The 27,015-nt window shown below is 46.3% G+C and overlaps 1 protein-coding gene across 1 annotated transcript in view; it reads left to right on the top strand.

Moving 5' to 3' along the window:
* Positions 1–27,015, top strand: part of LOC103364000 (neural-cadherin) — a 93,116-nt gene that overhangs the window by 21,265 nt on the left and 44,836 nt on the right. The window contains exons 2-8 of the mRNA XM_008290993.1: positions 8,486–8,683; positions 15,236–15,461; positions 17,143–17,347; positions 19,295–19,406; positions 21,353–21,602; positions 24,016–24,158; positions 25,698–25,870. Of these exons, the coding sequence (XP_008289215.1) occupies positions 8,486–8,683; positions 15,236–15,461; positions 17,143–17,347; positions 19,295–19,406; positions 21,353–21,602; positions 24,016–24,158; positions 25,698–25,870 (1,307 nt within the window). The remainder of the gene's footprint in view (positions 1–8,485; positions 8,684–15,235; positions 15,462–17,142; positions 17,348–19,294; positions 19,407–21,352; positions 21,603–24,015; positions 24,159–25,697; positions 25,871–27,015) is intronic.

The raw sequence follows: 27,015 nt of genomic DNA, 5'->3' as shown, positions 1-27,015 counted from the left end.
AAGGTGTAGAGATGATGGATGGATGGATAAACTCCTGGTTCATGAAACTAATGTGCCTTAGTATCCACCTCAGTTGTTGCAGAGGGTCTCTGTGTTCTGTCGCCCCAAAACCTTGTTTGCATGATAGATTTATTTGTTCCAGGGAGAAAGCCTGAAAAGTTTCCACACGATGGAAGGAGGAGGTTTTCAGTGCAGACGTGACATTTTGATTACCTCGGTGGGGTGAACGTGTATCCTCATCTTTATGGCTAGCAGGGATTTGATGAGTCATGTTGAAGGTGACTAACATAACCGTCATAGATGTATTTTTTGCCTCTCCTCCTCCTGTCGGTTCATGTTCAAATGATATCTGGTCAGCATGTTACAACTTACAAGCCCGGCGTGGCACATTCTCACCGTCGGAGGCAAATGAAGCGACACTTTGCTCATGCATGAGTTCGTCTTTTTCAAATGGAAATGCAGCAGAATTTATTATTCAGCCTATTTCAGACGAGAATGGCAATTTTAACACAATATGCAATTTTTATACAACAGACGTTAGAACTTGTCAAAGCAGAGAAAGAACATTCAGAACGGCTGGAGCTAATCGTGGCCATGTTCCATGTGGGGAAGCTATTTCTAGGACTCTGGCTTGGGCATGTCGCTCACTGACATGGCTTATGGGATGCGTAATGAGAGGAAGCATTCGCCTTCACGTCCGTCATCTTAGGTCCGTGTCACAATACTCCGTCACACGAGCTAAATCAGCAGTCATCGCCGCGCCGCAGCGTTTCCACCTTGAAAGCGCAGCGTAACAACGACAGCACAGATTCAGACATCCGGAGCTCCGTTACATAAGGAACCGAAGGAACCGGCGCCGTCAGCTGGCGGGGTGGAGCCTCCTGCATCATCATTGGTTTCGGGCGTGAACACGTTTGGTTGAGTTACTGCTATACGGCGCAGTCTGACTGTTCTGAGGCAGGAGGGACGGTTTTCACGGACAGAACTTCTAAATGTGACACACAGAGTTGTTCGAGGTGAAATCAACAACCAGAGAGGATGCTGTGTTTTTTATTCTCTCCTTTTTTCAAATGTAAACACACCAGCTCATGGTTTTAATCACAGCCTTGATCTTGTTTTGACATACGGCATGAAGCTGAACATCTGACGGCATTTCGCTGAAACCCTCTTGTCTGATTATTTTTTATTAACATTTGAATTGAATCCTGTTTTATGGCCCTGCTGCTGCTGCTGCTGCTGTATTTACATCTTGTGTCCCGTAGCATCCTTACAGCGCGCTGAAGAGCGACGTCACCAATAACATAAACTGTACTTTGCCTCAATTAACACACAACACGTCACATAAAGCTAAGCTCTGTTCAAACCTGCTTCCAACAAGCTGCCTCCCCGCTAAAACCACTGAGTGTATATGAAGACCTGGATCTGGCTCCATCCACACACCAGCGTGTCCTGTTCGGTCCCCCGTGCCCGGCTGGAGGCTTCATCTCTCTTGGCCGTGTGGGTTTTCATTACAGCAGTCACAGTTTGTCTGATTTGACCTCAGCGCCAAACCGTCATTGTGTAGCGCGAGCCACTGACAATAATGGGTTTCAGCTGTTGGATAAACACACAGTAGAGAACCTAACGGCTACGTAAATGTAATGTTTTCTCCAAAACATGCTGCACGGCTCAAGATTTACATGACCTCTGTGACGACTGATGTGTCAAACGGCGTCCTGCCGGGGCGTCTATCGGTCACATGCTCCGTGCCGTCAGCAGCCAGCTGTGTTCAAATCATTACCGTATAGATGATGTTCTGGTGATGGTGACCTGCTACCAGAACGGGCCGCTGGCGCTGTAGTCGCGGTCCGGTGTGGAAAGTTTGTCTACAGTCAAGTTAAAGCTCTTTATGTCCGTTGTTAGCTGATGCTTAGCTTAGCATGCTTGACAGCTGATTGACACCAGTGCGACATTGAAAGCCTCCATCAGGTCTACGAGGGGCTGCAGGTTCAGGACACACCGTGTAAAGACTCTCTGGGCTGTTTCAGATTGAACTAATCTTGACATTAAAGACAGAGGGAGCGAGAGAGGGATGGTTTTCATTAACTGTGAATATTGCATTGGCCTCATAGCGTATGCGCTCGCTGCACCACCGACTGCTTCTGGCTGAGAGCGTGTGGGCAGCGCCGGCAGAGGAAGCTCTTGCAGGGGTTTAGGCCTTAAACCGCAGTGCAATGGAGGATCCCAAAGATAGACGAGGATGATGCACACAGGCCTCATCATTCAAATTGTGTGCAGCTAGACTACTTGTCTGTGGACTCTGAAGAGCAGCGCACACAACACAGCGAGTGTCAGCGAGGCGGTGTGGGTGGAGGCGGAAGTAATGTGGCGCTGTTTCTGTTTGTCTTCATCAGAAGCAGCACCTGCGACGGGAACCAGCGCGTCAGTCAGGCTGTTGTTCTTTAAAATGACAAGCTACTGCCACTAATTATTTAGCAGAGGTTAAGTCTTGGGATCCACCGCGCTGCAAAGTTGTGACATTAATTATTTAATGTGTGGAAATAATTAGAGGGAAAATATCTTGCGGATATGAACGTTGGCTGCAGCAGCTTTCTGCACATTTGAACTTGTAAATATTGTGAAGTTATTGCGAGGCCAGATAGTAAATCACAGGCCACAGTTGTTTTTTTAAATGAACTTTAAAATATTTCAGCTAAATTATATATTTCCTTTTCCCCGAAGGCTATACACCACCAGTATATCTCCATTCAACACTTGCTCCTCTCTAAATCCTCCTCTTTTATGCGACTGAATAGACGTGAATAGGGCACATTTTTCTCAGCTCAAAGCAATAAAACAAAAGGGATTGAATAAGTTTTGTAATTCTTTTGGCTGAACTACAAGAAAAATGAGCCCAGCAGAAAGGAGACTGTTGCCTTTGGGGGAACAAGTTGGGAGAGTGCCATCTACCCATCCATCCATCCTCCACCCATCCATCCTTGTTCTGAACCAATTATCCTATTCAGGATAGGGCTGCTTAATTAATTGAATCATTAAAATGTGTGCATATATTTGCGAAATTACTGCATTTTTATTCAAACAGATGATTTTACCCTTAATGCAAAGGAGCTGCTTTAACCTCCCCACAACTCAGACAGTGAATTAAAGCTCAGCTTATGAACAAACAACCAATCTGATGCGCACACACACACACACACACACACACACACACTGATGCAGCTGGTGTACTCTCTCCAAGTTCGCAGCCACCACTTTTAACTGATGTAACTCAATTACGAGGAACAATAAAGAGAACAAAAGCCCACAGCGGCCCCCAGAGCTCAGCCCACTGCAGCCTGAAGACAACACAACCTGAGAAAACATCTTCGCCGACTGGACAACACATGCTCAGCATTTAGAAAAACACTGTAGAGAGAGAGAGCACAACCGACCGCTGCAGGGTGAGCCGCAGGTATCTGGAATAATATCTGAATCATGCCATCAGCTACAGCAGCAACAACAGCAACAAAAACAGATATTTATATATATACTATCCAGCTCCGCTGTGTCCTGGCGTCTCTCTTTTAGTGCCACCGTGAAAACAAACACAAAAACAATCCGCCCAGTGTCGGAGAAACAGAAGCGGTCACGGATGCAGTCGAGGAGAAGCTGGTGCACAAAACGGTCATGTGGTCCATCTGGCTCCAGCCAACACGGGCCGGAGCAGAATCGAGCCGTATGCAAATAACGCCAGAGAAAAAAAGAGTTGCTGCTCCGGAGGGACGCACAACCAATTTGTTTCAACAAACCGAGTCACACGCTGGGTACAGCAGCACCGGCACACCGGGTCCAGTCCAACACGTCTGAGCTGGTACGCAGCTTTCTAAGGAAACGTAAAGGCCTCCGTTAAGACATTCAGCTCCTGATGTCAAGGTAAATGAGATCAATAACAACGGTTGGTTTATGAGGGTGTCCTCCACCTTTGAATCGATGAGTTTACACTGAACAGCTCCAGCAAAAGAACCGTTAATTAACACTGACTGCAGAACGAGTCACTGGTTCTGGGGGAAGGTCCTCGGTTTACACAGAGGTCCATGTGACTGCCATCAGTCTGAACCCCCGCGTGCAAGCACAATAAATGACCTACAAGCAGAACATTTAGTTCACAAACGTTCTTTCTGTGGAGAGAAATCAGATCCACAATTCAGGAAGTCAGAGCTGCATTAAAAATAGAAGTAAAGTCCCAGAACAACAGCGTCGTGTTGCTTATTGTGATGCGTTTATTCAGCTTACTGTAATGTGTTTTTATGCATTTGTGACCAAACAGCTACTAGTCAGTTCCCTCAGCAGCCAACACGGTGTTAAATATAGCCGAGCGCTCGCTGCTGCCTCCAGCTGCTCTCACGTGAATGGAAGTCGCTCACAAAATCAGAAAGTCAATGTTTTGTTCGTCGCCTTTTGTTGGTGATTCTGAACTTTTTTTAAATTCAAACACATAAAAACAAGTTTGTCCAGATAACTTAGTGAAGCAGGACTTGGACGTTGATGCTACAGCTGTTATTTTTGGACACGTTGATGCTGACCCTGTCCGTGGCGGGTTTCCTGCAGCCATGAGGTGTGCAGCCTCCAAACCTGCCTGTCGCCTGCACAGAGCTGCTGGATGCTGCTTCACGTGCATTTTCTGCAGAGATGCAGATTTTGAGTAGAAAAAAGAAATAAATCAGCACAACTTGAAGCCGTCCACTGTTTGTAATTGTTCTGGGGAGGAAGCGGCTGCACGTGTGTTCACATGGAGAGTGTGTGTGAGCCGTTCCTGAGCTGCTCCAGTCCAGCCGGTGTGTGTGTTTGCAGTGCCAGGATCCCTGAGTTAATAGATTTCAGTCCCTGGTGCTTTTAGCGTGTTGATCTCCTGCTGACGGTTTCACACTCTGCTTTAACCACAGAGATTGTGTGTGTGTGGGGGAGGGGTGCTTGGCTCAGAATAGAGCCTCCTTAACACTGCAAACATTTGGTTAATGTACCTCATTACTCCCCCTTGGAGCTGAATCTCACTTTCCATTCACTTGCCGCTTTAAAAAAAGCACCACTGAAATTCCACGTCTCGCACGGCCCATTGATATTTATGCTTGCAGACGCAGTTTGTTTAATTCCACGCAGAAATATTTGTTTCTTAATTTCCCTCCCTCCACTCAATGGTAGTAGTAGGAACAAGGGACGCATAAGGGAAGCCCTGTGTTATTAATTATATGGTGTGTTGGTAATTTCCTGCTCTCGTGATCGGCTCCGTGTACGTCCTCTCCCACCGTCTGCTGCTGTGCTATGCTGTTTGTTGTGCTTCCCTTGTGCTCTTGTCTCTGCAATGTTATTCTACGTTTCTGTGCTAAGCATCACACAATGCTCCTTCCACCACGCCGCCTGCCTCTTCCCCCTCTCGCTCTGCCTCTGTAGATATTTGTGTTTCTGTATCTGCCTCTCTCCTTTACTCTGTTGCCTCTCATCCCCTTCCCACACACACTCGCTGTCCTTGTACTGTGGGCAGTGTATATGTGCACACAAGCACTTGAGACAACTTTTTTTTTTTTTTAATACCGGCAAGCCACTTAGCAGCTTTATATAGCAAGGACCCAAGGAGAGGATTAACAGCAAGAAACATCAACAGAATGGCTGGCAGTGATACAGAACACACACGCAGCCATGCATCCACACACATGTGCAAAACGCCAGAGAGCCGCTGCACTCTCAGAGGCCGGGCCGACACAACGCAGTCAGCCAGCTTCCTCTGCTGCATGATGACGGGAGTCATGCTGCAGACGCCTCTGTCCTGATGGGACTGTGGAGTACAGGATAGAGTCGGTTTTTCATCACACGCAGAAGCAGAAAGCATATTTGACTTTGAAAAATCCAGCGGCGCCCGTGAGCCCCTGCTCGTTATTTGATCACATCTTTTGTCTCGGTCAGGTGAGGCGGCGTGTGTCGGTTTGGTGCTCACGGGGCATCGCTCACGGCCGCCTCCTGCTTAACTCACCACATCACAGAGAAAATCGCACACGTCTGCAGCCTCGGAGCACACGCTCACCGCTCACCTATACGCAGCCGTGCAGTCTGCCACCTCGCAAACACACACGCCCACGTGCACGCCCTGCTACATTCTTCATTATCATTCCAGAGCTGATAGGCTCTAATTATCTGCCTTGGCTCTGATTAGTCTCTCTGTAACAAGCTAATTAGATGGAGCCTTGTAAAATCATCACCACCATTACCACTGAGACATGGTTGGGAAAGACACCAACAAGCAGGAAGCGAGGAATGTGTCTTGTGCCGTTCCCCACAAAGATTTGATAGTCAACTAAATGTTAAGTGCCGCCGCTCTGATTTCTTTTTGATTAAGTGCCTTTTAAACCTCTCTACTTTTGCAATAGAATCTTTATCCTTTCTCATTATTCATCACCAAAGGATTGTTCCGTCTTACAGGGCAGGATGATCTGGCTTAAAGTGCATAAATTGCCGCTGTCAACATTTTAGGAGATAGCATCTGAACATTGATTAGTTTCTCTGCCCCCACGATACGGTGGCTATTTATCCAAAACGAACTATTGTCAGATCCTAGTCAGAACTTTTCTCTCCACAGAGCAACTTTAAAGCCTGAGCAGAAAGCTAGATTAATTCTCTCCTCTAGCTTCTTCCTTCCCTCCGTTATTATCCCTCTAACAATCCTTTTAGGAGCTGTCACACACTTTATAGCTATTGTGTTTCAGTTGTGAACACTCCACAGCCAGGCTGGAGAGCAACACATTGTGTTTTCCATCAAAAACGCGTCTTAACTGTAAGCCATTTAAAAAAGAAATAGGAATTGTGATTTCAGCATCTACTTTCTGCTTTCCAACTCACTTGAGCGAACACAAGGTGCTGTAAAAGATTTGTTATGGCAATTCATACAGTTTGAAGACTTCATAGTCCTCGCTGTACGCAGCGCCGCTCATTACAGACGTACGGTTTTATATTATCAGCTATAATCGACTTTGGAGAGACATTATGTTACAGAAGATTAAGGAAACCAGCAAAGTAGAACTGTTCTGTGCAGAGACACATCTGTTGAGTCAGCCCTCAGGTAGTGAGAGGATGCACCGCAGACTCCTGCTGCTTTTGTCTTGGATTAAAAGGTACATATATAGCCTGTGGTCACCAACAGGAGACCTTTTACATAATGGGATTTGAAATCCATAGTTACTTTTAGCCCTTAGGTAACCCACCTCTGTGCACCGGTGTGTGCTTGTGAGCGGGAGACGGGAGACAGAAAAGACGTGCACAAGTCAGCCATGTCAAGTGTGCAAACATGTGTCTGGGTGTGACAGCACGAATTGCCTGCATGTCAGTTTCCTTGTGCTCGTATTGCGATCTGTGCGTGCATGCGTTGGTGTTTGTTTGTCCTGGCAGGGGGTTCTTCTACTCTGGGGTGGAGGCAGATGGCCTCTGTGGATCAGAGCCTACCGAACTGGCTGGCAGCTCTTCTGACATTCCTTCATGCCACGTTGACACGAGATCACAGCCAATATTTGCGGAAATAGTGTCTTAGCTCACATGTCTGTGACTTGCTCCACTTTGCAGGAATAAATTCAGCAGTGAAAGTGCCCTAGATCGGCGGCCGGTGACAGCGTCGGGAGGTTTTTTCTGTGAGCGCAGCTTCCAGATTGTGTCATTGTGGTTAATGTGGATAACGATCCCCTGCTATCACTTTCAGCAAAAGTCACGCTACGCTGCTGTCATAGACACGCAGTTGTACACCGCTTCTCTTTGGGCGCTGCTGTGCTCTCTTGCTGTCTGCCCCGGCTTAGGGTGAGAGAGTTGGTAATTGGATTCTTGGAATCTTCTTATTCACTTCAGTGAGGCAGTGTGCAGGCGACAAAGTGCCTGCAGCCTTGAGGCATCATCCCTACGCCCCTCTGGGAAGATCAAGGTAGCTTTACCCAGACTAGGTAGATGAGACTGTGGCTGAGGATCTCTCCCATGGGAGCCCTGGGTGTCTGGATGCCTGGATGGGAGCCCAGATGGGGAAAAGGATGAATGATGTCACATCCACCAACCTTTACCAAGGCCCAAAAATAAGACCTCTTGACACCCACTTCCAACAATCTCCTAAGCCTGGCAGCGATGGCAACGCAAAAGGAAGTGCAGAGATAGCGAGTAAATTGCACCGCTAAAGATAGTGTGGTAATTGACTTTTTTTTTTTTTTTTACCAGATCTCTGAGCAGAATCGAAGCGGTTCTGGTATCAGCTCCACATCGCAGACACGAGAAACTTTTGCTTTTATTCTAATCTTGCTGCATTATGTTCTTCCATCCACTGGAGCAGATTGATGTTTGGCATACCTGTACCCTCAGCTGACTCGCTGCTGTTCGGGGCTTCGGATTCCCCTGGCTGCTCGTCTTCCCTCCACACACACACTTACATGACAGCTGTCACTTTTATTAACCGCAGCTCCGTCACTATCTTTGCTCTATCCCCCAGGCCCAGACTGGTACCTGAACAAGGTGAAGCTGAAGATCACTGATGTCAACGACAACGTCCCTGAGTGGAATATGAAGCCGTACCCGTACCTGGCTGTAGTGTCCCCCGAGGCCCCGGCGGGAGCGTTCGTCTACCAGCTCCAGGCCCACGACGGGGATGAGGGCAAAAGCGGAGAGGTGGAATACTTTCTGTCGGATGGTAAGCTTTCTGCTGCTGATACACACACACACACACACACACACACACACGACACGTGCACAAGTTGCATTAAAATAGATTGCACTGCCGTTAAAATAAGTTGACAAGCTCCAAAGCCTGATAGATAAATACAACCAGTCAGACACCAGACAGACGGCCGCGGGCGTTCACACACTCATTCATGCATTCATGCACTCTTTAGGTGTCCATTAGTTCCTCTGTCTCTCCATCACCCCGTCTCCCTCTGCATCGCTATCACTGCCCCCTTCCTCTGTCCTGCACAAACACACACCAGCGCGCACAATCACACACACACACACACAGCCAGAGGCCTTCACACGTTTGTTTATGCACTTATCATGCACTCTTGTCTATCTGTCTGCTTCCCTCTGTTTCATATGCACAGAGAAAGCGCACACACACTCTCTCACACTTACACACACACACACTCTCACACTTACACACACACACACACACACACTCTCACTCACACACACACACACACACACACACACAGAGTGGGCTGTTGGAAGCCTGCCAGAGCGGTGGACCCCCTGGTGGTTGAGGGGATGGAGGTTTGTTGGCGTGCCAGATATTGGGGGATGTGCTAATCTCGCCGGTGGGGCCTTACAAAACACTGCTGATTTCCCTTTGACTCGCATTAGCACATCGCACAGCTCCCCAGCTCCGAGTTAGAGCCACACCACGAGCTTGTTCGTCGTCGCTGTGGCCGTGCTGAGAACTCTTGTGAGCAGCGAGGTTCTTCACCTTTAACCAAACCACACGGTTACGGTTCAGAGTGATCCAGACCTACTGTCACCACACACACACACACACACACACACACACACACACACACACACACACACACACACACATATATCTACGTAACCCTCTTATCCTGCGCTTAACTCTTAAGACCTCTAGATGGATGAGAGTAGCTTGCCTCTTGATTGTCAAGATCAGTCTGTCTGACTGCTTCTTTTTTTTCAGCACTTCAGCAGCAGCAGGAGAAGTATTTAGATATTTTATTTAAAGGGACCCTGTGGAGTCTTCTTGTAAACAAACTAAACTTATGTTTACATGCAGTGTTTCTCGCCAAAATGGAGCGCTCGCATGCTCGAGGTCCGACAAACGTGTTGGATGTATTTTCTTCCCCATAAATCATTTGTGAAGTCCACGTTTGAAATATTTAAAGTCGGACACTGTTTACGTCCGTGCTGGTGAGCCGGCCGTCTTCCTCTTCACCGCCTTTGGCACGCTGATACCTTTCTTCAGGCGTTATTCCTCCGACTGTCAGGATGCAGAGCTGCAGAATGGCGCTAAACCGACAGCCGGATGACACGAACAATACTAATTAAACGGTTTTTCCACAGCGCTGCGAATGCACAGAGAGCAACCTGATGCCGTACCTTAAGGAACAGCAGCACAGTGAACGATGCTGTGCAGGAACGGCTTCTACATGTGAAGTCAAGGACAAGGACCTCTCCACTGCACACACACAACAAGCTGCTGATAAATTCCATATGATTCATATTGCCAATAAATCCCATCAAGTAAGTGGTGTGTGTGTCTGCTGCCTGATGCATTACCGTCCTCTGTGCTGCAGACCCCCGAGATGATTTCCAAAATGATTAAAAAGAAAACACTTGAATGAGCCCCGCTGCTGGAGTGGGTCATATGTTCCTTCATTACGATGAACACTGAGGCTCCTTCTGAGTTATTCCCATATATATTTTACTGCTGCTGTAACCAAATGTGTATTAATCTGCATTCGAAATCAGCCTCCAACAAAAGCTCTGTTTACTCCTGTCTGAGTAATGCTTCCAAGACACAACAGCGCAGCTGCTTAAGGAAATGATTATGACGCCTTTTTTACTGCATATTTAAGACCTATTTGTTTAATTTGTGAGCAATTTGAAAAAGTTTGTCAATAAAGTAATAACCATCCAGCAGACGGTACGAGATGTGTGTCGGCTCCGGTCCTGAGAGGGAAGCCAGTGAGGGATGCGTTCTCTATGATGGACAGCAGTGGCTGAAATCCAACCGTATAGAAGGAGAATGACCCGACTTTCACTTGATTTGTTGCCTCGCTAAACATTTTCCTAACGAGTTTATGGTCTCAGTCGCTAGTTTTGAGTCTGCTTCAATACAGCCTGGTGTTTGTTTGCTAAATGATGGTCCCATTTGGAGTGGAACTAAACAGAGGATGTTTGTAGGGAGCAGCTACCAAGCCACTAGCATATGGGTGTGCACAGTGATCACTCAGTCACAGCCTCACTTCTCACGTCCTGTTTGAAGAAAAACAAGATGGTGAAGACAAACTCCAAAATCCCGGCCTCAGAACGGTGGTGACAAACCAGTGGGTGGCACCACATCTGTCTTCTATATGGTCTGTATGGTGATAACAACTGATCTGGGGTCAAATCTCACTGCTACAGACGACCACAGCGCTGGTCTGGGCTCCTGCTGACCTTTAAAGCTGCCCCGATGGTTCCTAATTACTAAGCGCTGCCTTTCTCAGCAGGGTCCTGTTTCATTTTAATCACACGCATATTCAAATCTGCTTAAGACAACACTGGAGGAAACCTTTAGCCCTCCTCCTGCTCCCAGCTGTGGTACCTGCAAACCACAGAACTAAACATGTCGACACATCTCACGGGTGTTTCTGTTCCTCTGATCCAATATTTCAGGACTCAGTTTGTTCCGGTTGACTTCATATCATTGTTTCCTGTTTCAGTTTTAATTAGTGCTTTTAAAAGTACCAACGTATTCAGAAGCACCGTGTTTGGCCAGTGGACTGTTCTAATAATTGGAACCAGTGAACCAGTGGTCCTACTGGAAACCATCAGGGGAAGCAGAGGCCCCCAGATGTATGTGTTCTCTCTGTGAGCATCGATACTGCTTCTCCTAAGGTCAGATGATTCTCAAAGCCACAAATGCAATACAGAACTTCAGGCTGCAATGTTTTATGACTTTCAAATGAAATGTTTATGTTCTATTACCCAAGATAAAATAGTGTGTCGTGCATGTGAGAGCAGGATCAGAACGTGGAGAGATTTTAGGGAAAAATACACAAATGTGACCATTTCTGAGGCTGCAGAAGGATAAGTATGCAAAGAGAAAGATTTGAGCAGGTCTGCTCTGTTTCCCAGCGCTCCACGCCGTGTTTGGCTGTGATAAATCCAGAATATATCTCCATAATATATCTGGATGACACCAGCGTTGGGCTTTTTTTAGGCAACAGTTGCAGGCAGATCAAGCCCGGCCAGATTTACCATCGCTGAAGTCTAACACAAATGACAGTTACTTAAAGTTACTGAAACCAAATGACACCGGAGTCAGAGGACGGCAACAAGCTGCTGGTGAAAACACTGATGTTTGTAGTGATGAACAGTTTCTGCTTTGGTTTTACACAATATGCAAAACAACTAGCATTACTAAACTAACATCCATCCATTTTGTATACACCACTTAATCCTCACCAGGGTCATGGGGGGCGGAGTCTATCCCAGCTGACTCAGGGTGAAGGCAGGTTCACCTGGACAGGTAACCAGTCTATCACAGGGCTACACTTAGAGACAGACAACCAAGCACACTCACATTCACACCTACGGACAATTTACAATCACCAATTAACCTCAACATGTTTCTGGACTGTGGGAGGAAGCCGGAGAACCCGGAGAGAACCCACGCTGCACGGAGAGAACATGGAGACTCCACGCAGGAAGATCCCGGGTGTCCTCACCGGGACGTGAACCAGAGACCTTCTAGCTGCGAGGCAACAGTGCTACCAACTGCGCCACTAAACTAACATTTCTTTCTAAATCATCAATTTCATCACTAATAACGTGTTTTCAGTGGTTTATGTGGGTCTCCTGTTGCCCCATCTAGCAGTCCTTATTCGTTAATATACCATTAGTTAATGTGTTTAATTACTTTTCAGAACTCAGGCACCTTTTGGGCCCTTCGTCAACCAGACTTCTGTCCTTTGTTGTTAAACATTAAAGATAGAAATTAGTTTCCGACAGCAACAAGGACACATATGTGGAGAATAATAAGCCAACCAGCAGCAGATTAATCGTGACTGATGAGTGATAATGAATGATGTCTGTTCATTACTGGTCCATGTACATTTAACCTGATGCAAGCTGGCAGCATTGTTAGCTAGTTAAATGAATCCTCCATGATTACATGTAGAGCAGATGCAATTTAGCCACCAACAGCTGTTGTCTTGCTCAACAGCAAACCAGCGGCCGACAACACACCAAGAGCATAATCTATATGTTTACAGACTGGTATGATATACAAAGGAAGAGGCGAACAAAAAGCCCCGTGATGGGGGTCGCAGTCATCTACAGGTTCGACTCAACCAGCTGATGAATCAGTAAATAGTCCTTTACATACAGCATAATGCCAGAAATCCTACAGAAAACCTTTTGTGTGAGCTTTGAAAAGATGTACTGGCGGTTTGAAAAGGCTTCTTCAGGGATTCTGGTTGTTTGAGTTACAACGGTTGGAAATGATTTTCAAAGCTTGACTTCTTAGTCAATGTTTGCTTTTGGAACATGTGAGCGACTGAGGACCAAGGCTGATATTTCCACTGAAACATCCGAACGCCCAGCAGTCAGTAGGCATGAGTGGAAACTGTCTGTGACTTTCTGACACATATTGTGATTGCAATTTGATTTGCAATTTGACATTTTTAGAAGTTGAGCGTCAGATCAATATCTACTGATCACATATGTGCGATCAATGTGATCGTCACATAAGTCTTTAAATTGCAGTTTGCTGGTTGGACTGTTTCCAGCGCTAGCAATCAGTTCGTATTGTGTTGGATCAGCTGGCAGCCGTTCACCTTTGTGACCTTTTTATGAACCACAAAGAATTGAAGTCGGCTGAATCCAAACCAGTCGTCCTGATCAAAGCGCCGCTCTGCAGCCCGACTGTGGCCTCAAAACACTAACAGCACAGTCCAAAATCTAATTTGACATTGAAAACAAAACCTGAACTTCTACAAGAAACACTGGACCTGAAATATTTGTATTTGAAAAAATATTTGGTACAGAAAAAGTTTACTGAAAAATAAAATGCAGATAAATTCAAACTTAAATATTTTATTTTTCAGGAAAATCTTCCAATTTTTGAAACAAAGTTGAAACTGAAACCAGTGACACTGAAAAACACTGAAAAACAAGAACTCTTTTATTCTTCACTGGAACGTCTGTCAGCACATTTTCTCCCCAATACCAATACAACTTTTAAAAATACAAATAAATTATAATAAATAAATAAAAAAAAATAAATTGTAGTGTTTCATTTTACAGTTTAAGTTTTGTTTTCAATGCCAAATTATACTCTCACCATATCACAAGGTGCTTGATTGTTACGGCAAAGGATAGAGTCCAAGCATCCTGAAAACTGGAGTCCCTCAAGGACCTGTGCTTGGTCCCCTTCACCTTTCACTTTTCCTCACACTCCTTTTCTTTGTCGGACTATATACTGCTTAGCCACAACATTAAAACCACCTGCCAAATATCCTGGATGTCCTTCTTGTGCCACCAAATCAACTCTAATCAGTCACAACATGGACACAGAACCTTTGGGATGATCCAGTCATGTGGGTCCTGTGGGTTGCGGGGTCTGTGCAGATCGTACATGTTCCAGCTGTAGATGCTGAGTTGGGGAGTTTGGAAGCTGGATCCCCACCTTGGGATCTTTGTAATGTGTGGTACCTCCACGTGAATGGCAGGACCCAAGGTTTACCAGCAGAACACTGCATTTTAATGAGATCACTGATATCACTCAGTTCACGTGTCGGTGGTTTTATTGTTGTGGCTGATCGGATGTTTTCTCACTAGGACTATGCTGAACCACTTTCTGTCTGCACAGAAATTAAAAACTGAACAGGATGTACAGCATTTGAGAATGTGTCAGTTAATCAGAACGTGTCAGCCCATTTTCCATTTCCTCTGCTCGGCTTCCACTTGCTGCATGCATTAGCTTCACATCTCTAATTTCATTCCTACGATCTGGAAATGAACGACTGCTGCGCATTAGTACACTGCTTTGGACAAAAGCAGCTGCCAAATGAACAAGAATAAATGTGAAAATCGAAGATCTGCTGCAGCGATTAAAAGTCATTTCAGTGGCGCTGCTTTAACACGTGAATCCAGTCGGTGTTACGTCGGCGTGGAGTCGGAGCGCGCTGAGCGATGAACGGTGAGCGGTGAGCGATGAGTGGTGAGCAATGACCGTACTATCAACACGTTCTCATGACTGGATGAATGAATCAGTCTCGTCAAAAAGTTTATTAACTTCACCAACGAGATTTAAATGTCGTGTTAAATAAATTAAGGCCTGATAGTGAATGTGCATTTATCCTCATGTAGAACTGTAGAACATCTCCTGAGAACTCTACCCGTGTTGTTCGCCCTCATCCAGTTTCAAACTGTGCGTCTGAGTACCATTTCTGAGTTGGTATTGGAGTCGGGATCGTCGGATTGGTTTGGATTCAGTTGTAGATATAACGGCGCTGTTCTGTCCCTGCAGGCGGTGATGGCTGCTTTGCTGTAGACAAGAAGACGGGCCAGGTGGTGACCACAGGGCTGGTGCTCCAGAGCGACAGAGAGTACTTGTTAAGCGTGGTGGCCCTTGACGGCATGGGCAGCCGCAGTGCCCCGGCCATGCTGTCGGTGGTGGCCGGAGCCCGAGCGCCGCAGTTCACCAACACCAGCTACGCCATCTCCATACCGGAGAACACGCCTGAAGGACAGCCGTGAGTACAGCACGCGTCCACATGGACAAACACCATCAGCTACATGTTCTTCTTCCATCAGCTTCCACCACTGAGTGACTGTGTCTCGTCCTGTCAATAGAAAGCCTGTGTTTTCTCTCAGAAGTCCTTTCCTGCAGCGCAGCAGCGATGCCAGGGACTTCCTCCAGATCTAGTCCATTCCCATATGTTTATCACCACTCACAACACTCTTTGTCAGATTCTTTGTTGTTGCCTCAAGATGTGTAATTGCCTGATGCTGGAGAATACGACATAATGAAGGACATTTTTATTTTTTATTGTGAGCGCACTTATTTTCTGTAAACACTGAGATGAATGCGCCGACGCTTTCCCATGAGGATAGTTTTACACATTCATCTTAGTGGGATCATGTAAACTGCTGAAATTCAGACACGTATATCTCTGCAAACACACTCCTACAGTAACTAACGCAGACATGCAGAGACTGGTTCTGTTGGGTCGGAGCTGTCTGGCTCTCATTCACGCTTTAATGACGCTCAGCCTCAGCAGCGTGTACTGTCTATACAATCAGATCTAATGACACCGGACCAATAGCAGCTAATCATCTGGTGAACATCAGGTGTCTCGTGGGGTTTTCCTGCTACTATCAATGGATTTCCTCAAAATGGACCTCGCGGGTCAACCCGGTCTTCTGTCAGTCAGACGTGCTGATGGAATGGGTAGATGGATGGAAAGGTTGGCAGAGAAATAGGTCAGAAAAGGGCTAAATATAAGATGCTATGATATTCTGCTTCAACAACACAGATGTCAGCTTTCCTAAATGCTGTGTAACCAGACGTACGGGCCTCAGCTTCAAGTTCTGCTGGTGGTTGGAGCAGAACATCAGAGAATCCCAGCGAGTTTCATCACGTCCTCGCTATAGCATTATGTAGGTTTTTACTACATTTTAATGCTGTGGAATGTAAATTATTTCCCTTTTAATGCATTCATTAAAAGTCTGGTGCGCGCATATTAATGCGTCCATATTAATACCGTCGCCATCCGTGTATTTAAGACCGATCCACAGCAGAGTGCACTTACACAAAGGTTTCATTGTCACCGGCTGGTCGCTGTGCACACAAAGCAGGGGGTTGTCAGCACACACCAGACCTTGTTACAGGCTGTCAAATGATCATAGCTTCACTCTTTAGCACCAACAAATTGTCTTTCATTGAAATGCTGGCCTTTGTATGTAGAAATACTCTGCATGTCAGTGTTGCACCCATGGCAACGCTGAAGCCACACAGGCTCCCCGCATCACACATCCAAATTTAACCCCCTGCATACAAACACAGTGAAGGTGCTGCTGAACCTCAAACTCCACTTGTGTTCATAAATATTCATTTTGGTCACAGCAGTGCGCTCAAGCAGGCACTGACATGTCATCAACACACATTATTAGAGAATGCAAACTCTCTTAACCATAAAAACAAACACTGATATCTGTGTAATAGTATTACATTATTACACACAGCTGACAGGCGCTGATTGACCGTGTTTGGAGCGCGCAGCCAATGGGCCATACAGTAATTGATTTCATTACAGCACAGTGCTGATGTCGGAAAAGAGGATTTCGATTCTAATTCATCACGGGTGCAGCTCAAAATCAAATAGTAAAGACTGTTTTTCCATTTCTTTTAATCGCTTTCTCTTTATTCTGCAGCTTCCTGGTGGTGTTTGCCATTTCCTTTCAGAAGCAGCAAATCAGCTACAGCCTGCTGATCAATCCCAGCAGCCTGTTCAGCATTCGGCAGGAGACGGGGGAGATCAGTCTGACCCGGACGCTGGATTACGAGAACGACCAGCGCCGCTACCTCCTGATGGTGCGAGCCAGCGAGGAGCCGGGCAGCCTCAGCGCCGCCACAGAGGTTAGTTTAATTAGAGAGCGACTTGGCGCCGAAAACACGAGTCACACAAGAGTTTATGAACTCTGGTCAACTGAACCCAAAGCTGGAGTCCACTGTGGTGTTTCATTATTGCATCTGTCAAACAGGAATTACTGCGGTGAATTAAAGGGAAATAAAAACAGATCCGCCGTGTGGGCTCTCCCACTGGACTTCACAGGCTCTCAGACAGACGAGTTCTCATCTGAATGTTATGAGGCTCTTATCAGCTGGCAAGGCTGCATTAATGTCAATGATCCGAACCCAGTGCTGACCCGCTGACACGGCGCCGCCCGGCCATCGCCACAGAGGAGGAGCAGCGGCGTTTGTGGCTGTCTGAAGCAATGGCATGGCTGAGCGGTTCTGAAATGTTAACAAGTGGACCGGAGGCCCAAGTGATTTCTGTTTTCCTTTCCCCTGCCGTTTGTTTCACTCTTTTGTTTCTGTGTCTCAATAAGTGGTTTCTGTGGAGTGTGTGATCCGGAGATGAACTACGCAGAATATAGAGCACGCTTTGAGGCACGACGCCAAATCTGAAAACTTCATTCACAAATGAATATTTCCAGATAAACTATTCATGGATTCAGTTTCGTTTTAAATTATTAATTCAGAGATTTTGTTACCCAATTATCATGTCAGGCACTCACTCCGTACCACAGATTTAGCAGGCAAAAACCTCGCTTCTGCTCAGCTGCATGTTGCGGAGCAGGAGATGGAGACCGGGAAAACCTATCCCAGCTATTTCAGGACTATTACTCAGCTGTCACTTCACACTTTACACACAGTGGTGACAGGGAGCTTGTAGGGGTGGAGGGCGGCTAAGGGCCTTTGTGGAAAACACACACAGCGAGGCACACACATGCTCAGAACATTTCTATTTTTGACTCGGGAAAATCATGAAGTGGAAGATAAAGGATGTGTTGAACTGGCAACTTGAGGAACTATAAAATGCAATTTAGATTTAGTTTTGGGGTCAAGCTTCCTGTACGCAGAATTTCGGATGGTTGTTTCTGGATTTAAGAAAGAGAAGTTCATTCAGTGTCTTTCTCTGCTCTGATTTTTGTCTTTCTNTTGAGCCATGGCTCGACGGCTCACCAGACACGGACCCCAAAAACTCGCAAAAAAAGCAAAGAACAGACCAACAAAAACGCCATCTGCATCTCCACTGTTCCCACACAAATGTGGTACAGCTGTGTGAAGTTAAAATAATACAAAGATAGAACAAAACCCAGAGTCAATAATAATTGAGCTGTACCTTGTAGTTTTCCTAACATGCGACCATGTGTAAACAGGTTTTGTGAACAATATTACCATAACAATATTAATAAAATATATGTAGCGTTGTTTAAAGTATATTTAGTCTGTATTTACTTCGGAATCTATTTACTTCCCTCTGGAGTATAAGTACAAAGCTGCATAACATACAGATGCTTAAGTGTGTGAAGTGCACATATCTGAAAACTGTACTTTTGCTGTATTTTTAGATACTAACACAGTAGAGAGAAAAATGTCAGCTGACTTTATGGAGACCGTCAGTGTGAATCAAATCCAGCCAAATGTTGTCATAAAGGAAACAGGTCTGCTGTCATCCGTTTGGTAAGTGTACAGCACGAATGTCTACAGTCAGCTGTTCGGTATTCTCTCCCAGTCCTCTGTACTTTATCACTGGTGTAGGGGCTGCCACAGAATCTAAATTACACCCTCCTCTCTGATCTTTTCAAACACCTCCCTTACCCTATCTGATCTTGTCTGCTCTCTTTTCCTGCATTTCTCTCCTCTCCCATCCTCTCACTTCCCATCCTCTCTTCTCCTCTCCTCTCCTCTCCTCTCCCATCCTCTCTTCTCCTCTCCTCTCCCATCCTCTCCTCTCTCCTCCTCTCCTCCCCTCTCCTCTCTCCCCTCCTCTCCTCTCGCCACGCCGGCCCTAATCAGGTTCAGGTGTTGATAACGGATGAGAATGATTGTGTCCCAGAGTTCCTTCAGTCCATCTACAGCGTGGATGGAGTCCCTGAGACTGTAACCACGGCAACGTCGCTGCTGCAGGGTGAGGCTTCTCTGACCCCGTATTTGACTTCCATCTGTTTCCTTTTGAAGCGAAACTATCCAAAAAGTCACATGAAAACACCAGATGTATTTGGAAGACAAACTTAAGCCCCACTTCCATCCACCAGTGTCTTTGTTTCGGCTTGGAGACACACAATCCATCCATTTCTGCATCACAACCACCGAACAAAACAGCCCGCGACACAGACGTCATGTGTTCGTCTTGATTTATTATGTTGTGTATGAATAATGACATGCCAATTTATCCGTAGCAGCATGAGACGACCTTATAATTAATAATTACGAGGCTGAAGGCATATGTTTTACTGTCACCGCTCGCTTGTCTTGTAAAAGTGCAAACCAATTAAAGGAGATATTGTGTTGAAGGAAGAGGAGAAATATATTAAGTTTTTTAAATCAGATACAGTTGTTTGCTCATAAATAAAATAAAAAAAGAGTATTTGCACATTACTGCCTGAAATAAAAAATCACTTCTGATTGCACTCCTGAGATTCGAGTGTTAAGACGCTGCACGTCTGAGATCACTGCAGCGTCTGGCTACAGCTGCATAGAAAATACAAACTAATGCTCCGTTATTCTCGTTGTGTTTGTTTTACATTTCACTTTGTTGCTGTCGAAATGTTCTGTGGGACTCCTCTCCTCCCCCCAGAGGCTACAATAGGTGATATGTGGAAATCTCTGGCTGGGCAATTGTTTCGAAGTGCATTCTGACTGAGAAAAATTGAACAAATTTAATCTGAAAACATTGGAATACACAGCCTGGAGTGGTAAAAATTGTTGGCCCTGCAGAGGCAGCAGTGGGAGAAAATGGCAACCAATACAAACCAATGCATCAAGAAAAGATGAAGCAACCAGCGTGGTAGGAAGGAAACTCAGCGGCGGAAGAATCAAAAGGTAGAGAGCGAGCAGAGACCAGGAATCTTTTGAAAGAGCTGAAAAAGTAAAAAGTGAGAAGCCGAGATCTTTCTCTGCTACAAATAGACTGTAGCTGGGACGCCAGGCGAAGGTAGGACTTCAGTAAAAATCCCCCCGCTTTGGACTGAGGAGGCAAAGATGTGAAGGAAACACAGAGCTGCAGTTAATTTGTTAATCTGGTGGACTGCTCGGCTAACTAATGAAATGTCAAAGTTTTCAGACAGTGAGGGAGTGAAGCTCCGATTATACCGTCTTCCTGCACCTACAGGGCAAAGACACAGATGAATACTTTAAAATGAGGCTATCACTTCAGCTTTACCCACTGAGGCTGATGGTAAAGAAGGTAAAAAAAAAAGCCCGCAGAGAACTAGTGACAGGGAGGTTTAAAGGTAATTTACTATTTCAGCTCCCTTGACAATGAGTCCGTCACATTTTGCCAGCTAAATACAAAGCGGCTACGGCAAATTAACAGTCCTGAAATGTATTACAAGACGCCGAAAAGGAAGGAGGGCGAAGCGTTGACATGCACAGGAGCTGATGCTCGACGCAGAGGAAATAAACACATCAAAAGACGAGACGGGGAGTTACACAAGTGCTACGAGCTGCAGGGTCACGGGCGTGAAACAGGGAGCTTCAGTGAAACTCACTCCGGTTCTGGGCTGTAGTCTCAGAGAAACCTCATCACACACTGGAAACACATCTATAGTCTCTCTGTGTAATTAACTCAGGAGAAGAAAAAAATAAAGTCATTTCCACATTCACACATTGTTCATTTCACTCTTTTTTCCATCTTTAAGCTCATTTTGGCAAATGACGGTAATCACTGTGGAAGGGCACAGTTTGTGTTCTGGTAATTGTGGCTGTCACAGCTCATGATTTATTACATGTTTAGCAAGGCCGTAAAGAGATAATGATCTACATAGATGTCAACATATTCATCAGCTGATGCCACCTCATCAGCGCTTTTCCATTAACTCTTAATTGATGGTCCTGCTGTTGTGCCTCCGACAGTGCTGGCCACGGACTGTGACTCGGGGTTAAACGCCGAGCTCACCTATTACACCCTGAGCCCGGACTTCAGCATTTCACCCCACGGGACGGTTTTCCCCGCGAGCCGGCTCGACTACGAGAGGCCCAACCATCTGTACGAGTTTGTGGTGATGGCGGTGGACAGCGGGGACGAGCCTCACTCCGGCACCGCCACGGTCCGCGTGAGGATGGCCAACGTCAACGACGAAGCCCCTGAGTTCTCCCAGACAGTGTGAGTAGCTTCACCGCCACACCTCCCCTTATGTCTGTTATGTCTCATGTGGTCTAATCCGTGTTCTGACCTTCACCAGCTCAGAGGTTCACCAGCTCGTTCAACAGACACTGTTTCAAAACTTGGGAATATTTTAAATGTGAATACAAAGCGTGGACATAAAAGTAAAGCAGCACATGTGGAGTGTGTGCTCGGAGTCTCTGTGTAGGTGAACGTTGCTTCAGACAGACGCTTAATCAGGACCAGAGCTCGGCTGCAAAGATCAATGTTTGTCACCAAAATGGCAAGTTTAAATAATGCTCCCATTGCTTCCACTGCTTTGTCTCTGATCCACCAGCTGATCACATTTCATTATATCAAAGCGCTGCTCTGTGAGCAGACAAGGAGTTGCATCACAGATATATGGGCCGTTACATCACACATCACAGACCTGCTTCCTTCAGGCGATTCCACCGCAAAAATATTTGATGCTGGGAGTCCTGTCAGGAATAGTGGCCAACTTGTGTCAAAACTTGCTGCAGCAACACCACCACTAAGATAAACTCAACGCATTTCATTTGCAGCGTTAATCACCTCCATCTGGCATCACACAACCGCTCCTGGTGCGTTTATCACGAAGGGCGACATGTTGTTTCATAGCAGGTCTGCTTAAAGTGTTCCTTGTTCAATATTTTAGTGAATTCAAGCATCCACACAGCACTCTCTGGGCTTTATTTTTGGCCTTCTCTAAAGGTATCCAGCTAACTGACATATGGATGCAATCCAGTGTGTCCCCGACCGCCTTTTTGGCAAAGCTGTATGAGTGGGTGGGCAGCAACTGTCACTGCGGCTCCGCTGCATTTATTCCCCCAAACGAGTAAAGCTGCTTGTCCTGTCAGTCATGTTTCAATGACCTTCACACAAGACTGTTGCAGACCTCCGTTAGCCGCTCGTGTTGCATTGTCAGGTGTCAGTCTCGGTGGGTGGCTAGACACGGAGCCAAACAAACAGGTGGGCAGAGAGGTGGAGATGTAGGCAGACGAACAGAAAGCCGAGAAGGAAAAAAACAACACGCTGAAACATGGTTGCAGGGCAAGCAAGTAGAGAATACCAAAAACACACACGGCAGGCAGGCAGACGGGAGACAGCCAGTCAGATATGCAGATAAACAGAGAAGCCTGTCGACAGTCAGACAAATGCTCTTGCCGGAGCAGCAGACAGATAGTTAGAAATGCAGGCTTTTTGCCAAGTAGGGTGTGTTGGGCGCTTCATCACAACGCGGCTTACTGAGATGTAGATAAATGCTGTGAGGGAGGAGGAGGAGGACATATTGTCCAAAAACAGCACAAAAGAGGCTCATGGAGGCGGAGCGACGCGTTCTGAGCGACGCTCATGAAACTATTCCTGTATTCAGACTGATTGTAATACGCGGACATGCGAGTGGACAGGCTTATGTTTCCTGGCATGTCCTCTCAGCGCACATCCCAGTGAGTCACGGGGAGGCTAAACGCCACTGAAGTGAGGGACGGCCGGGCAGAGAACCCACAGACAGACAGAACGCTGTGTCTGAGCTCAGTGAGACGTAGGGAGACGCATGAGGAGCAGAAAGCAGAGGGAGTGTATACGTCTCTTCCCACGGCGCTACGGAGAGGTGGCCTCTGAGTCGGGTGACAGATTACAGGTCACTCATGTTGCCACGGAGATTGCGGTGGCTGGCGGAGATGAATCACCCATCAGCGTTCTTCTGTAAACCATCAATCACCTCTGACTCCTCGCCACAGACACCGACGCCCATCCCTCCGACACACACCGGCATCAGAAACCCATACCAGCACAAACCTCACAGGGGAAGAGTTCTGCTGACGAATCAACTGAAACTCCGTGAGGACGCCGCCCCCTTCCCCCTCCTCCAGCCTCGCTCTGCTCCCCCTCACTCCCACACATCACTTTACCTGTCACTCCCTTCCTCTCTCTCCCCCCGTCACCTGCTCCTCTCTCACCTTTTTTTTCTTCCTCATTTCTCTTCATCTCTGCGTCCTCCTAGTCACAGAGTTCATCTCCACCCCATTGTGCTTCGTACCACAGCGGTATATCAGTCTCCCGTGTCTCGCCGGGCATCTTGCTGCCCAGCACCACAGAGCAATCAAATCACTGTTGACATTTTAAAAGGCACTGGATCAAACGGCCCACTGTGGGTTGGGTATGTGGAAGCACCATTTGTTCAATGGCTTCAACATCCCAGCAGACATTATCATTTGTCTCCAGTCTGGCCGGCTAAGAGGACGGGTTAAATCATAGTGACAGGTAGAAGCCACAGCCATACGTCTAATCAGCTCGGTGATGCTTCGGACTGTGTAAACGATCCACGCCGGCCGTCTCTCTCTGTGTTTTCCATCATTAACTTTCTGGCACTTGTTAAACTTCCTCTGTGCAGGTATCGAACCTTTGTTTCTGAGGACGCGGGACCCAACACCCTGGTCGCCACGGTTCTGGCCAAAGATCCAGACGGCGACGGGATAATCTACTCCATCACCGCCGGCAACGAGGAAGGAAACTTCGTCATCGACAGCCAGAAAGGTGATATTTCCTAATTTGGCGGCCGGGTGTCGTATTTGCGGCTCTGACTCTAATTGGCGGGCTTCCCGTCAAATCACACTTTCCATTTTTCTCTAATATATTCCCGCTATGGTGGTGTGAAATGAACACCCTCGATTTTCAAAGTCATCGCAGAAAGATATTGAAAGGTGATATTAAAAGCTGTAATTCCTATAGAAGTGCTGCTCTTTCTATTATTGGGGTCATAAATATAATCTATAACGTTATTTAGGGAAATTTCCACACCTGGTTCTTCTCTTTGCAGACGACGACCACGCAGAATATTCCAAGTTTTTCTCGGCTCTCTAGCATTGGTGACTGCAGTTTATCTTTTTTTATTTACCCTTTGATCCGAAACCAGTGGCAATCGCTGTGACATTTGTCACCCAACCCTTTCAATTCAATTTCACAACAACTGCTCTATCATAGCTCACAATCTTCAGGCTGCGCTCCGCCAGCTCCTCATTCTTTTGTGTCATCGTTTTTATATTCCCTTCCACCCTTTTCTGTGTATCCTCAGAGCAAGAAAATGCTAAGGCTGATATCTTTTGGGTGCAGGGAAATCGCTATATGCTTCCCACTTACTGTATATACGCAGAGTGCTGGCTCATTGAATATCTGCTGGAGCTGCTGTCGCATTTGTAAACAAGGTTGACATTTAAGGAGGAGAATTACCGTGTACATCCCACAGCTCACTTATTTTAATGTAGCCGTGCAGCGATGTCAATGTCACGCCTTGTCATTAGGAGCTCGGACTCTTCTGTTCTCCGCGGGCAGCTGGAATCACAAGTAATTCTGGAGAGAGGAAAGTCAGGCGCTCGCATCTGTGTGTATCAGCACGCTGTGTTGTCTTTAATCAAGAGCGCCGAAAGAGATGAATAGAAACACAACACGAGAGTATAAAAAAAAGCAGCCTCCCCATGCCATCACTTCAATGGGCTCCCCCCACATCACAGGCTGCTGCTTGTCCTGCAACCTCTGATGTTTTTGTATTTCTGTTGACAAGAAAGATGTTGACTCAGATGCTCTTTCCTTTTATCCCACCTTTTATCTTGACTGTTACATGAAAGCAGACAAAGGAAGCGAGAGCAGCAGCTAATAGGCATCTGCTGAGCCTGGTTAACTTCTAACCAGAGTCACTTTACCACTTTATGTTTTCGCTCAAGTGCCTGAGCTGGATGGGCATCTTTAGAGGGAAGCATGCAATTATTAGATTAGAGAATGTGACAAAATCACCACTGTGAAATTGGTTTTTGGATTTAGTCTGCATATCAGATTTTTACCTTTCTGCGGACTTCAGAGGTGAATTTCCACCACTCGCTATCTCGCTGCCCATTTCTAGAACAACAGCATGCGGCGTGCATTCTCTCCTGTGTGTTTTATTGATAGCACATCCCTCAGTACGCGAGGCCACAGTGGCAATAACATCCTGCTTAATGACTAATGGAATAGTTGTACGTGCTCTGTTAGGATGGACCATATTTTATAATGTGTAATTTAATGGGTCTGTGCTCTTTGTAGGGTTGATCCGTCTCCGCTCCACTCCCCTGCCCAAGCTTCAAGGCTTAGAGTACGTCCTGAATGTAACGGCCACGGACGACAACGCGTCGGGCGGCCCGCACCCGCTGTCCTCCAGCGCCAGGGTCATCGTTGGGGTCGACGACGTCAACAACAACAAGCCGGTGTTTGAGGAGGTACAGGACTAAACTCTTGCTGGCTTAATCTGGACAAAACGTTTAAAAGTTTAAGTTCATGCGGGGCGACCGGTTTCTTCATGTGGACCAGCAGCCACGTGAATGAGCAGAACATCCAGCGGGGCATTTAGTCAGAGGAGCGTGCTATGAAGTCAAACTCCTGGGTTAGCTACGTATGTTGAACCTGGAATCAGAGTTTTCAGAGTCACACAGGTAGCTCTGTTAGCCTGCTACATCACCATGGCAACTGATGCTGCAGACGAGGTTCTGTTCAGAGTTTCAGAGGTTTTAATCGTCTCCTTAACACCAGCTATGTTCCTGATGATAACATCTATGAACAATACAGACTCTAAACCTATGTAGCTGCACGTAGCTAATGCTACTGGACAACGCTGTGCAGTCACGGTGAGCTAACTGTATGTGTTGCCATGGTAACCCTACATGCATTCATGCGGTGATGCAGATAATGCGCAAACAGAGATGAGCTCTGTCTTAATCAGTCACCACTAACAGCAATACTTAGCGTGGCTGCTGATGAAGCTAACCTTCCAAAACATAAGTTGAATGCTGTTGCATCTCTGATTGCTGGACGACTAATTCTCCTGAAGTGGAGCGATGACAGCGATCCGACGGAGAGGGTTTGATCTGCGCTGAGGGGATCTACTGAAACATGTCATGAGGCCTGCAACATGTTCATCACACACGTCAAGACCTGCTAACTGGATATAGCATAACAGAGTAATTAAAATGCTGCTCTGTCAGCCCGGTTGACATGTTCACTGTTAACCCAGTTGTGCACCATAAATAGCTGCTCTGAGGTCTTTGTGTGGAAAAAAACAGAGAAGCCAGAAAGAGCATGAAAATGTTTTGATGCTTCATTCTGCTGCTGCTGTGGCTAAAAGAGCACCGACTGGAAACGGATTCATCTGTTGGTATTTATCACAGAAAATATTCAATCAGTGACATTAATTACACTTAATTAATCTGGCCTCAAACTAAAGTGACTTTCCTCGTATCCGTGGTTACTGGACAGGGTCAGACCTAAATGCATTTGTTTAGTATCATGAGTAATTAAATAAAGTTAAAAGTTAAACAGCTCTAAAGTGCAGCGGCGCTGAGCGAACACGGAGCGTTAAATATATTAA

This window comes from Stegastes partitus, unplaced genomic scaffold, assembly GCF_000690725.1.
Source record: "Stegastes partitus isolate 25-593 unplaced genomic scaffold, Stegastes_partitus-1.0.2 Scaffold707, whole genome shotgun sequence".
Taxonomy (NCBI): Eukaryota; Metazoa; Chordata; class Actinopteri; family Pomacentridae; genus Stegastes; species Stegastes partitus.
This window is presented reverse-complemented; position numbering and strand designations above follow the sequence as displayed.